General features: G+C 38.6%; 1 protein-coding gene across 5 annotated transcripts in view; it reads left to right on the top strand.

Annotated features, from left to right (window-relative positions):
• pde4ba (phosphodiesterase 4B, cAMP-specific a) overlaps positions 1-7,465 on the top strand; it is a 198,531-nt gene extending 191,066 nt beyond the window's left edge. For all 5 annotated transcript variants that reach the window (XM_067459784.1, XM_067459785.1, XM_067459786.1 and 2 more), the window contains 9 exons: positions 592-685; positions 3,088-3,263; positions 3,353-3,451; positions 3,544-3,708; positions 3,795-3,894; positions 3,981-4,135; positions 4,258-4,380; positions 4,483-4,665; positions 4,765-7,465. In XM_067459784.1, coding sequence (XP_067315885.1) covers positions 592-685; positions 3,088-3,263; positions 3,353-3,451; positions 3,544-3,708; positions 3,795-3,894; positions 3,981-4,135; positions 4,258-4,380; positions 4,483-4,665; positions 4,765-5,130 — 1,461 coding nt within the window. In that variant the 3' untranslated portion in view covers positions 5,131-7,465. The remainder of the gene's footprint in view (positions 1-591; positions 686-3,087; positions 3,264-3,352; positions 3,452-3,543; positions 3,709-3,794; positions 3,895-3,980; positions 4,136-4,257; positions 4,381-4,482; positions 4,666-4,764) is intronic.
• Positions 7,466-14,376: the final 6,911 nt, after the last annotated feature.

Genomic DNA, 14,376 nt, shown 5'->3' with positions numbered 1-14,376 from the left:
AAAAACACGGAGATGTGGCGCAGGATATGGCTGCCGTTTTTTGACTTATTTAATTATATATGCATTTGTTTATTTATTTCCAACATTGCGTCTTTTTGTAACCACATCATTGTTTTTAGTGCATACTTTATATCTGTATATCAAATGTGGAGAACATGCTCAAGAAAAATATTACTTTAAACTTTGAGAAACAGTTTAAAAATTACAATTTACAAATTAAATCTCGACCAGTGTCTACCTTGTCTTTTGTACTGTATTTCTTCTGTCTTCATGCATTTGGATTTTTATGCTTGCTACTAGAGATTTATATCAAAATAAGAGAAATTAAGGCACTGCGCAAATATTTTAGAAGATATTAATATTTCAGTATATTAGATATTAAGACATTTAATACTCTTATACTTTAATATATATATATATATATATATATATATATATATATATATATATATATATATATATATATATATATTTATTTATTTCATAGATTTTATATTGTGTACCCTATAACCCATTGCGGTATTGTACTGCATGTCTGTATTAAATTTTTCAGGACTTTTTGACTAATTATTCTCCCTCTGTCTTTTCCAGTTCAAGAGAATGTTGAACAGGGAGCTGACGCACCTCTCTGAGATGAGCAGATCTGGCAATCAGGTGTCGGAGTACATCTCCAACACCTTCCTAGGTAATCACACACAAATTCACTCTTTACGATATTACACCCGCATTCAGCGCTAAATATTGGCTATATACAGAATGCGCCATTGTGGATTGAATTTGGGCTGCGTCATTTCCAGAGCTGAACTGCCGTTTTTACTCACTGAAAGAAAACAGAAAAGCTAAAAGCTATGAAAAAGTGAGAGGTTTGATTAGTGGATTATTTGTGAAAACTATATTCCATGAAAACATCAGACCGCACAAAGGCTCATTTTGTTTGTGGAATACCGTGAGATGGCATCAGACTTTCGTTTCTGCATGAGGAGAGAGATCCCCAATGCAGCAGTTGGAAAAGAAGAAGGGGAGGGTGGAAAGGGAAGAAGAATTAGAGGAGGGAGGGAGATATAGAGGGGGATGGGATCCTGCTGTAAAGCAATGCTGACAGTGGAACCCCCAGCACGGAACATCCAGGAAAGAGAACCTGTGACTCATCCAGCTCCTGTGTTCTCATCCAGACGGCATCATACAGCCACACGCACACATTCATCCCATCACGCAAGATCTTCACTCTTTGAGATCCTGTTTCCCTACAAATATTATTTCTTAATCTGTATTTTTGTCTTTTTACTAGTGAATTTTTTAAAACAAGATAACTTTACTCAAAAATAAATGTTATAAAATATTATAAAACTTTATTATAAAAAAAATATATATATTACAATACATTATACATATATTTATCTGCATACGTAAAGAGCGTTTCATTGTTTAAATGTACATTTTATGTTTAAAACTAAATTGTTTATGGTGACAAAAAAGATGTTTAGACTGATTAAAAAGGCAAATATATTGATTAAAGAAAAAATATTTGTATAAAATAAAAAAGTCTGCAAAACATATCGGTGTACATTCTGATAGTGTAGATTTTTGTGGCCGGATTATTTGGGACTGAAGTGGTTTTATATTCCTGAGATTAAATGTTAGCTGTGAAACATCTGTGTGCTGTGTCACGTGACCGCTCTTTTTATGCCTCTGCCAATTCGCTATCTGCATCAAAACGTACGAGTTTAGCAGAGATAGTGAGATTAAATCTGACCCACACACGTCTCTTTGCTGGTTTCTTTTTCTCGAATCTTGGATCTTTGCAAACAGTCACATGTGGTTTGCCTTTGGTTATTGGGGGGGGTATGAGAAGGAGACATGCGACAGTGAATCCTGAAGGGAGGGAGACAGAGGGGCGAGAGGAAAAAAGAGCTACGGTGGATGTTTGTGAGAAAACAAGCAAATTGGCTGTAATGAGCGCTGTGAATGCTTCGCGAGATCAGATCGGAGGCATTTTCTCTTGATCAGGCTTCTTTACCACAAGAGGAGGAGAAAAAAACAGGTGGAGGCTTTCGAGATTAAAGAGAAACTAGTGCTTCCTTATCTCCGTCATTTTCCGCTCCGTCATCGTAATAGGACGCCTCGCATTTCTTCACTCAGGATATAAGTCTGAATGACTGCGGTGCTGATTACGGCACGGGTTCATGTTTAACAGAGACATATGAGGGAAGTGGATAATGACTAATGAATTAACCAACCCTCATATTTCACCTCCTCTCATTCCCCATAAAGCCAGCAGCTATTACTAGGTGTTATCACAGTCCTTCAGCAACATGCCAGAGCTTTATAACAAGAGAGAACAGCGTTATCTGCTGTACCCGAGAAAATGGAAATAAAAATCCTGTCTACTCAGGGCCTGTGGCTCCTTGGGAAGGATTTGGATTAGCATTTCCACATGAGAAAATCCCCAAGATGAAGGTTTATAGCATTATCAACTGCATTTTTGCCCTCGAGATACGCCCTTTCAGTGCCGCCATTGTTTGTCAATTGATATCTCCTGAGGGTTGACCTTTGGAGATGCCATTTGAGACAGCCACGGGCTCCCCTGCAGTTTCTTGACAGGTCTGTCACAGTGAAAATGGAGAGTGGAACTGGAGGAGAAGGAAAGGAGGGGCAAAAGCCCCGCTCGAATAGCTCAGTGGCAAAGTCACTCTGAATTGGGTGTCTGTTCTGCCTTTCGAGGGCAGTGTATCCCGAGAAGCACAGATGTGAGCTATTCAGCTATGGCCCTGCACCTGGGCCAAAGACGTCTGCTTGCGTCACTCAGGGAAACATGATACATGGCCACCGGTTTTACAACAATGAGCTTTTGTGCGGACATGTATGTGTCTCGTCTGTGTGAATACTACAATGAAGAGTTTGAGTAATCTGGAATGCGATCTGTCAACATCTGACACACTTGTGCATGATCTGTTTAGAAAGATTTAGGGACATCTTGGTTTCACGATGACAAGATAGCAAACAGTCATTTTCCACATTTTCTATGGATAACCACCGGGATAACATTTAAAATCGTTCTAATCATTTGGTTCTTGCTGTTCCTTACAGACAAACAGAATGATGTGGAGATTCCCTCGCCTACACCAAAAGCCCGCGAGAAGAAGAAAAAACAGCAGCTGATGACTCAGATCAGTGGAGTGAAGAAAGTGTCCCACGGGCCCATCCTCAACTGCAGCATCGCTCGTTTCGGCGTCAAAACCGACAAAGAGGATTTACTGTCAAAGGTAAGGAGAAGATTCATAGATTCTCTTTAGTGAGTTTGATTATAAAAAAAATCATGTTGATCTCATTCCCTGGCCTCTTCCCTTTCCAGGAATTAGATGACCTGAACAAATGGGGCCTGAACATATTTACCGTTTCAGAGTTTTCAAACAACCGGCCTCTAACTTGCATTATGTATGCCATCTTCCAGGTCAGTTCTACCTCCAGCTTATGACTTCCCACATTTTGCAACAAAAGTAATAATTTCCAGAATTGTTATAACATTGCTTCTCTCTGTAACAGGAACGAGACTTGCTTAAGACGTTCAAGATTCCAGTAGATACTTTTGTGACGTACATGATGACCCTTGAGGATCACTACCACCAAGATGTGGCCTATCATAACAGCCTTCACGCTGCTGATGTGGCCCAGTCAACTCACATTCTGCTGTCCACACCTGCACTAGATGTAAGAACGCTTTTTCTTTAGGCATTTAAAAAAAAAATCCTACAAAGACTTCGTTTATCTCACCATTTTCAATATGTCCTAAATAGGCTGTCTTCACCGATCTTGAGATTCTGGCAGCCATTTTTGCAGCAGCCATCCATGATGTGGACCACCCTGGTGTTTCAAACCAGTTCCTCATCAATACAAGTGAGTGTTCTTAACTCCCGCCCTACTGATAGTGTAAAGTTCTTGGTGACACATAGATTAACTGAGCATTTGCTAATTTCTTACAGACTCTGAGTTGGCGCTCATGTATAATGACGAGTCGGTTTTGGAGAACCACCACTTAGCCGTGGGCTTTAAACTTCTACAGGAGGACAACTGTGACATTTTCCAAAACCTCACTAAGAAACAAAGGCAGTCCTTCCGAAAGATGGTCATCGACATGGTGAGGTTCTACCTTCCTTTCTTTCTTCCTTTCTTCCTTCCTTCGTTCCAGGTCATATGCTTTCATTTACACTGCAATGATTGATATGCTAACGCCTATTGCTCAATGTTTCCTCTTAACAGGTACTGGCCACGGACATGTCTAAGCACATGAGCTTACTGGCCGATCTGAAGACCATGGTAGAGACGAAGAAAGTGACAAGCTCAGGAGTTTTACTTCTGGACAACTACACAGACAGGATACAGGTACTGGTCCTCCTGTTCTCCTTCCTACTAATCCAATGATTTCATGATAAATTAGAGGAAAATGATGAATTACAACCGGCTGAAATTGTGATGTTACTTCAGGTTTTGCGGAACATGGTTCACTGCGCCGATCTGAGCAATCCCACCAAGTCTTTAGAGCTGTACCGCCAGTGGACTGACCGCATCATGGATGAGTTCTTTCACCAGGGCGATCGCGAGAGGGAACGTGGCATGGAGATCAGTCCAATGTGTGACAAACACACTGCCTCTGTGGAGAAATCACAGGTTAGTTACTGTCTGAGATGTTGCCATCTGATGGAGGATACCCTAGAACATCCTACATAGTACCCTACGACATCTAATGTGTTTTTCTTCGCTCCTCAGGTGGGTTTCATTGACTACATCGTCCACCCGCTGTGGGAAACCTGGGCTGACTTGGTCCATCCGGATGCCCAGGATATCCTGGACACGCTGGAGGATAATCGGAACTGGTACCAGAGCATGATCCCCCTGAGCCCTTCCCCGCCCTTCTACCAGCCCGACAAAGAAGGCAACGGCGGGGGTCCAGGGCCTGACAAGTTCCAGTTCGAACTCACGCTAGAGGAGGAGGACTCAGAAGGCACGGAAAAAGATGAACAGAGCCAGGGAGACGAGGAAGAGGCGGAAGAAGACGACGACAGAGGGGAAGAAATGGAATCCACTACACACATCCAGATAGTTACCGAAGACGCCTCACCGGTGGACACATAGGACTTCCTTTGATAGGCGGTAGCTGTTTTTTTTCCCATGCAAGAGGAGCAATCTTGCAGTTGATGCTTTTTAAAAAGCCCTCATGGGGTGCTTTTTTAGGCCCCGTGGGAGGAGGATGTCTTGCCCTCCTTGCACTTACGTTTGGAGACAGTTTGTAGGAGCACTCAGGAAATAAATGCTGCAGACATTTTGGACCTGAACGATTGACAGGCGACTTTGATAAACATGAAGGATTGGGGCCAACGTGGACAGTTTGTCAGTTTGCTTACCAGGCGGTAAGGAGTAGACACTACTGAGAGGATTTCTCTTTTTTTGTACCAACACAAACTTTTTGTAAAGCTATGGGTGTGTGATGAGGTCAAACATGAACTACTGAAGAACAAGTATTTGTAAAGAGAGAAACTGTTTACTTTTCTGTACCATTTGTCTAAAGACTGTGTGCCTTTTTACTATTGTCTTTTTAATAGTCTTTTATTTATTGAACACATTTTAGTATAACTGTACGTTGAAATGTTTTTGTTTTGTAAAGCAAACCAGACCGAACATGCAGAATTGTTTTATATCTACGCTGGAGAGAGATCTTAGTGTCTTCCTTTGTTTGGCAATATAACTTAATAATCCAAACATCTGACAAATGATCAGTAAACCAAGAAATTATGAAAGAGGCACTTTCTGTTTATTCTATCTACATTCGTGTCAGACTTCTTAACTATGAGCACAAACGTTTTATTTGGAACCATACGTCATCCCATCTACATTAGGGTAAGAAATCCTGTTGCACAAAAAAACTTTAAACTCCCTTAAGTATGAAGACCCCATTTACTAAATACAAAATACAAGCACCCCCAAAAAATCGAATCCCAAGGGGTCTCATAATGTATTAAAATCACAGGGAAGCCAAAGCTATATTCACTTAATTCACGTTCATCATAATTGTCTTCCTTACAGCAGCCATTATCCACCCTTCCCATCATACCTCAGAAACAGAATAAAAGCAGTCTAAACTAGCTTTTGTAGCGTTTTTACACATTTTGATATAGAATTTTTCTTTATTTGTCTTCTAAACTAAACACCCTCCTTTCTCCGATTGGCTAAAAAAAAATAATGTAAACTGATTTCCTTCCCCATCTCGAAGAACACCAAGATATGATTAAAAAAAACAAATAACTTCAACATGCCAGTTTGGTAAAGAATATATTGACATTTGCATTGTCGTCTCGTACATTTTCCACCATTAATATTTAAGTTTGTGTGTAGTTCATGCTTTGAGGTACTTTAACTACCTTGCTCTTAGTCTCAACAATGGAAACAGTAAATGGCCAAAGTAGCATGCAAAAGTATGTTTGTGCGCACATATGTATGTGACTACACATTACTGTGTTTGTGTTTGTGAGCGTCCGTGGGGTCGCTCTTAATCACCAGCCCACGCTTTTCACAACTCCTTCCATTCACTTTGTTCATATGCGCTCAGATCGGTCCTCTACTGTTTATAACAGTGTATTTATTACGGTTAACTGTACATAAGGAATAATGTTTCTTTGTAAATGGTTTAATTTATATGCACTTGCATTACCGAAAATTGGTGGTGTTTCTTGTGTAGTGGGCTCTTGGACTGAGTCTGTTTTATTTAGTAATATTGTTTATGTTTTAATATAAATAAATATATATTATATATACTATGTATGAATATATTGCACAATTTTCAACTGCCCAGAATAGTAGCCTATGAGACACGCGACCCATTGGTAAAGGGGAGAGTCTGTAGATAAGACATAAATACATACTGTAGACATCTTTCAGATATTAGAAGCTTTGTGTATCACTGTTTGGTGTAACATCGATAAATCAGTATCTCACGAGATTCTCCACAGAACGTGGCCCTCAAATATATACAACATTTTGAATGGAGATTGCTAAAAATGGCTCAGAAGTGCCCTGTAAATGCACATTTACAGGGGAGGAATTGGTCACCATCACAATCTCTGAACCACAATGTGAAATCGATATATAATTACGAAAATGTGATCTTCTGTAATTATTTGTGCTAATGTGAACTATTTTTCTGACCTTGTTAGCAGTTTTGAAATTCAAATTGTCAGTAAAACTTTGTTAATCTATATGTTTGAGATCTTTTGGTCCGATTTGCGTCCAAAAGGATTAAACAGAATTAGTGCTATCTGCATGAGGGATGAGTTTTTATCGTCTGGTTATCCCACACTGTTGCAGGTGAATATTCAATGTTTCACACAATGTATGGTAATAATATTGTATATTGTGTTCAATAAAATCTGAAGCTACTTTTCTATGAAGTGATTAAAGACAAAGCATGAATATACTCCGTGTGTAAATGTCTTTCTTCATAGATTTTATTTTGTTACATGGCCTTTAGTTTAGTTAAATCAAACTGTCAAAACAATCAAAACTGTAAAATGAGTTTTGAATTCATCCAAGTGATAGTCTAACAGTGTAATACAGTATAATGTCACAGTATAACAAAATATTAAAGCATTTTGTTGTTTCTATTCTTTATAATAGACATTTTTATTCCCCCCCAAAAAACATACAAATATAAATACTACACTGTAAAAAAATTATTTAGAAACACGTTACCTGGTTGCCTTAATTTTGAGTTCATTGAAATTAAAATTTTGAGTTAATACAATGACATTTTTTTTGAGATTCGACAACGTTTATTAAAATATTATTAAAAGATTATTAAAAGATTTTGTAAACATATTGGGTAATTGTGTGCTTTTTATTTCTGATGACGCAGTGAAACATGCCAAATAGTTCTATTTTCATGATAATTTTCATTTTCATCAATTTTTTTATGTGGTTCAGATACAAAAATATTTTGAGTTTCTATTTATTAAACAAATTTACTTTATTGGATCAACTTACATTTTTAATTTCAATAAACTAACAATTTTAAGGCAATCAGGTTACTTACTTTTTTAAGTTAAACCAACAAAAACCAACAACATTTTTTTGCAGTGTAGCATAACCTTGATCTTGTAAGTGGTTGTATTATTTGCATTTAAACCCTTTATGTGGTTGTCTTGTTTGAAGTGGAATCCAGTGTGACAGGTCACATTGCAGCCAGTGAATATCAGTCCACCATTCCTCGAGCTAAGTCAGCCCTCAAATGACACCGTCCTCCTGAGTAAAATCTCTGTGTGAATCATTCTCAGACCTTTTGCCCAGAATCCCAGAAATTTATGTAAGGCAAGAAGGAAGGAGTTAGATAAACATGGGCCATTTCAGGCCGATATCCTTGTTTCATCTGATTATTTGAGATGAATCGCCAGTGTAGATGAAAGTTTCCCTAGATGTTTAATTAAAGATAATTAATACAGCTATTACTTCAATGTTATACTTCTCCTTCCAGTTAAAATGTCCTGATTAAGCATTCCTGTACATTAGATCAACAGCAAGATCATCGGTTTGATTCCCACGGAATACATGAACTGATAAATTGTGTGTACTAAAGGTGTCATGAACTGGCATTTAAAAAAATGTTATACTGTTGTCTGAGGTCAACTTATGACGTTTGCGTGTTTTCACATTCAAAAACATCATAATGAAAAAGTAATAGGCCATTTTCTACACTGGTTTTGACCCTCTCTCGTGGAATGTTTGTTTTATATGAGCATGCCACACTGAAGACTTGGAAGTAAACGCCCACGGCTAGGATTGGATAAGATTTGCATATTTAATGAGCTTCAGCTCCCCTGTCAGTACACGTGAGGGATTGTTTTGAAAGCGTGTGGGGAAACAGCAATGAATGGAACGGATAGGAATGAATTGCCCACAGGGCTTGCAAAATATATTTATCAAACAAACGCAATGATTTATCTTTTATCCACAAGCGATTGATTGGAATGTTATTTTTTTTATTACTTGGCCCGCCCGCTCGGTGGATATAACCACGAACTGTACACACACGCACACACAAACACATACAGCTCCAGGACGGTGGGCCTTGTGAGCCTTGGCCCATACATGTACACCGAGTTTGATCCCGAATCGCAATGAACCAACAACACCACAAATAAAGGATTCTTTAGCCTTTGACAGTGTGCTAATGTAGGCTATGTTCAGTTAGAAACATACACATAATCAATAGATGTCAAACGATATGTAATACTGCAATATTATCACAAATTTTTTTTTTTAACTTTCATTCATTCTGTCTGCAAATCCAGTCTCTTGTTTTCAAACGATATTTTGCGATACCACCCCTGGATATTCATTAAAAATAAAGTTCATCCATGCATTCATAATATTGGAATCTGATTGAAACATATGCGGTATGTTTATTGCTTAGAAGTTCAATCCGGTTTAGCTCTATGTAGGCATATAGAGACAGAGCGACACGCATAATAATCTGAAAGCCACGCCCACCGGAAATATAATATATAAAACTAACATTTGGATATTTGACAAAATGTTTACTGCACACGTAGACATACTAAGGCATACTGATGTCAGGATCCCAAAAATTGAACTATTCTTCCTGCTGAAGCTTCACGTCTTATTGCCTGTATCCACTTTTGTCTCCTTAAACGCTCGTTTTTTGGGGTCAACAGCTTATAAAAACTTAGTTATGTGTTTTTTAGCTTGTTTGCAGCACACCTTGTCACATATCAGCTTTTAGACATTGTTCTGTTTTTTGTTATAAGTGAAAAAAGACGAGGCGACAACTTTACGCAATGCAAAGTCAATGGAGAGTGTTGGATTGTCGTTTCCCCCCCCCCCCCCCCCCGGTGTGGGCGTGGCCTAAATACGCTCTGTCTCTATGTCATGTCAGGCACAAGTCGGTGGGCGGGGCTACAGACACTCAGGTGTTGTTCTTCTTCTGTTGAGGCCGTGTTTCACCACACGATGACGTCAAGGTGTGGAATATTCTGAGATTGAGCATTTTCTTGGCCTGGTGTCAATAAAAGCTTTTCTTTGACTAACAAGGAAGTTTTCAGCTATGAAAATACCATGACCTTATATATATTAGAAAGTTGATTTCTCAATTCATGACCCCTTTAAATCCAGTGTTTCTTTGGATAAAATTGTGCCAAATGTACAGGCTAAATTAATGTTTTCGGGAATTATAATCAGTATTTTATTACCACATACATTCCTCTCTGTAAGGGATCGATAATTGTAATGTTGATTACTGTGTGTTACTGTTACTGATACATTCAAGAGAGAGTGCTGTATATTCTGCAGGACTTCCAAGGGTATGCATAACTGAGGGTTTGGAAACATCATGCAGAGTGCTCAAAGAACCCCCTGAGAGTGTGTTAGCCTTGTAAATGAAGGCTGTAAATCAGCCCCATGATGGCTAGCCAGAGCTATTTTTAACCTCCAACCAATTAGGAGAAGAGACTGGTGACACTCTTTCTCCTTGTGAGTTGCTGCCCAGTGTCAAGAAGTCTAGCTCAGCCTGCTCACGGAAATTGGTTCAAAATGAAATCCATAATTACTCAAAGACAGTGACGTAAATGTGCAAACCCATGTGTGGGGGTTTAAATAGTTGGAGAATATTTAGCTGTTTGGTCCCAATAATAGGTTATATTATTGCATATTGTATGTACAAATTAGCAGTTTCTATGGATCTATTATTGATGTGTATCTGTTTGATTAAAATTAAACATTTCTTCTAAATTTCAAAGAAAAAGAAAAAAATGCAGAAAATGACAATTGGTCAAAGTTCAGACCTCAAATAATGTTAAGTTTGTATTAATTTGAACAAACAACATAATACTAATGTTTTAACTTAGGAAGAGTTCAGAAAATATTTGGTGGAATAATCCTGATTTCCAATCACAGCATTGATGTATCTCGGTATGCACTGTATCAGTCGATCACATGACTGTTGGGTGACTGTATGCCACTCCTGGCCAAATGAATCAATTCAAGCAGCTCGACTTCGATTCGCAAATCTTTTTATCTTGGCAAATCGGTTAATTTGCATGAATCTCACTTGTTCATTTTTGTATGATTTGCTTACACCCCATTGACGGATAAGTGTAGGGTGGACCTTCATGCCCTTCAATATCTTTTTTATATGAATCGCATTTTACATGATTTTTTTTTAATATATGAATTTGTACAAGTTTATACGAAATTACCAACTTGTTAAATAGTTTTATTTTGCTCTTAAACTTAATTTAAACCTAAATCTAAAGATATCAGAGCTGGGAATAGATTCAAACAAGTCATTGTTTAACGAGTTCTCTAAAAAAATATTTCTAAAATATTTGTTAAAATCTCAGGTTTCTACTGATACAAAGCCATATGCTAAATCGCTGACGTAACCCTTTAAAAACATCACAATGAAAAGGAAGCAGCGTCGGATCTTTTCCTCTATGTTGTGCTTTCCATACGATTATGGAAAAAGAAAAAATGTTGGACAGGGACTTGATTTCATCAGTGGATGATGGGATTTTGCGCATTGCACTCTAAATGATTTGAGTCGTGTGCACATTACCACAGACAGAGAGAGTCTGTTGTTTTCACTGAAAGGCCCAGTTATGACATTTTGATTAAACATTACAAGGTCAAGAAAATTGAGAAAATGTACCATATGCACAAAAATTAATTGTTCACAATAAAATAATATGCATTTAGGAAACAGATATTCATACCAGCTTTAACAAGTGGTGCAGTTGAGTGTAAACATGTGAATCGTGTGAACTGCAAATACTGGTCCTCTAAAGAAGATCTAAAGATTCAATTACATCTTTTTCGTGGAAATTTCCCGTCTGGAGTTAGACAAGGGGCTTGGTGAGAACTCCTTGTTTTACTTTTTACGACTGTGTCAAATTTGGAAATCACCCCCAAAAATGCCCAAAACAGCCCTGTCTTTGAGACTGGTGGAATCAAACAGGCCTTACACAGAGAGAGCTTTCTTCTGTTCTGTCTGGACAGCAACATTACATTGCTCCACTGTCTTCATCTCTCTCTCACTCACTCACTCAATCTCTGTTTGATGTGCTACGAAATTCATTTTCCACACTCATTAGTTGCGGGTCAGCAGTTCTCCCTCACTGGGCGCTCATGTGGCAGCTGTCTAGGTTTTCAGCACTGATGGTGTGTCAAAGGAGATGGTTCAGTCTGATTGCTGGTTAGCTAATTTATTTTATTGCTTGTTCACAGTTGCAGAAGCCTATGACATCGTGGCTGATGAGAAACAAAACAGTTTACAAGGAGCCTAATACAGGGGCAAAAACAACTGAAATGAGTGAGATTCTGTGAATATTTGCAAATAAATATGCAAATAAATAAATGGTTGCACAAAATACAATATGATATAATAATGATAGAAAGGTATGTAATGTATTACAATCAACCTATCAGCTCTGAGCTGTTAAATTTAAAGGGTTAGTTCACCCCAAAAATTCAATTCTGTCATTCATTACTTTTCCCTCATGCCGTTCGACACACGTATGTTCACCTTTGTTCATCTTCGGAACTCAAATGAAGATATTTTTGTTGAAATCTGATGGCTCAGAAAGGCCTCCATTGGCAGCAATGTCCTTTCCTCTCTCTAAACCCATAAAAGGCACTAAAGACGTTGTTACAAAGTCCATCTCATTACAGTGGTTCAACATTAATTTTATGAAGAGACGAGAATGTGAAGTGTTTTCATTTTTGGGTGAACTAACCCTTAAGTAGACAATTAGATAATACCACTTTAGGTCAAAAAATTACCAAGCAGTGCTTCATTTTGTTCAGTCTGTGGTGTAAAAGGTCGCATTAGCAATTAAAGAAAAAACACTTAAGCAAAACATGGTCAGGTCAAAGTGTCTGAATAATTTTGGTCCCAAATGTTTATTAATTTTACTGGTAGTCCACAGTAGGAAGAATTTTTGGGAATAATATGTCACAGTTTACTTTATGTTGCTATCCTCACTTACATCAATGGACTATAGTGTCCTGCACACTAGGAAAATATAATAATATATCTGGAGTCTAAACAATATTTTTGGTTTGACTGTACACACACGAACACACACACACACACACACACACACACACACACACACACACACACACACACACACACACACACACACACACACACACACACACACACACACACACACACACACACACACACACACACACACACACACACAAACACACACATATTGTATCTAGTATAATGGCATTCCATAATTTTGAGTGTTGTGCATTGTATTGTACATTGTCTAAAGAGTTATTCTATTTATCACGTTTATCTGGTCTGCATCATTCTTCAAGTATTGACTTATACACAAAGTTAAAAAATAATCTAAAAATGGTTTGACATGGCGCAGTTTCAGCTAGCCGTATAATTCTCTAAATGATTTTTCCCTCCACCCACACGTCCGTGCATCCACTCAGTTGTATCTTCTCCGGGAAGAAGCAAAGCACAACGGCGCTGCAGTGCAGTGAAGCTGGCAGACAGAGGGAGGGAGGGAGGGAGGGAGGGAGGGAGGGAGGGATGGATGGATAAAGCAAGGATAGGAGAAGAAAGGGAAGCTGCTCTCCCCTGGGGGACAATGCTCTGCCTCAAATGAGGAACCGAAATGCTTTCTGACATTTGGTGGATGCAGCATGTGCCTGGCCTCAGCTGGCTTTAAACACTACTGTGATCACGAGTGAACTCACACACACACAAAAATTTCAAAAACGTATTCATGTTTATCCATCTTTAAAGTGATGGAACATGTGCATGACTTACATAAGGAATCTGCAGTGGTAAAAAGTGATGAACATTTTCTCTGGACAGCCTTATATGGCTTTTTAAGATGTCTAACTTCCTCAAAGGGAAGGCCGAAAGAACTAGAACTAGAGAGAGAGAGAGAGAGAGAGAGAGAGAGAGAGAGAGAGAGAGAGAGAGAGAGAGAGAGAGAGAGAGAGAGAGAGAGAGAGAGAGAGAGAGAGAGAGAGAGAGAGTAGAGAGTTGTGACAGTATGATATCATGTTGAATGCTAATCATCCTCTGTCTTCTCCCACAAACACCAGAGCAGCAGCACAAGCTGCGCTAGAACACAATGTCTGAGGCCTCTGATGATCTGCAGTTACTATGGCAACCTCATCAATGGACTGCATCTGTAACTCCGGGTACACCTCTGGTATTAAACTTTGGAAATTCTCAAGAAATTAAGCCTTAAGTGTAAACAAATCATTCCACATTTACATAAGGGTAGTCACACTGCCATATGAGAGTGACTGGCTTACAGATTTTCAATCAAATCCAGG

Source organism: Pseudorasbora parva, chromosome 12 (genome assembly GCF_024679245.1).
Source record: "Pseudorasbora parva isolate DD20220531a chromosome 12, ASM2467924v1, whole genome shotgun sequence".
NCBI lineage: Eukaryota > Metazoa > Chordata > Actinopteri > Cypriniformes > Gobionidae > Pseudorasbora > Pseudorasbora parva.
Note: the sequence above shows the minus strand (reverse complement) of the source record. Positions and strands in the feature narration are given on the sequence as shown.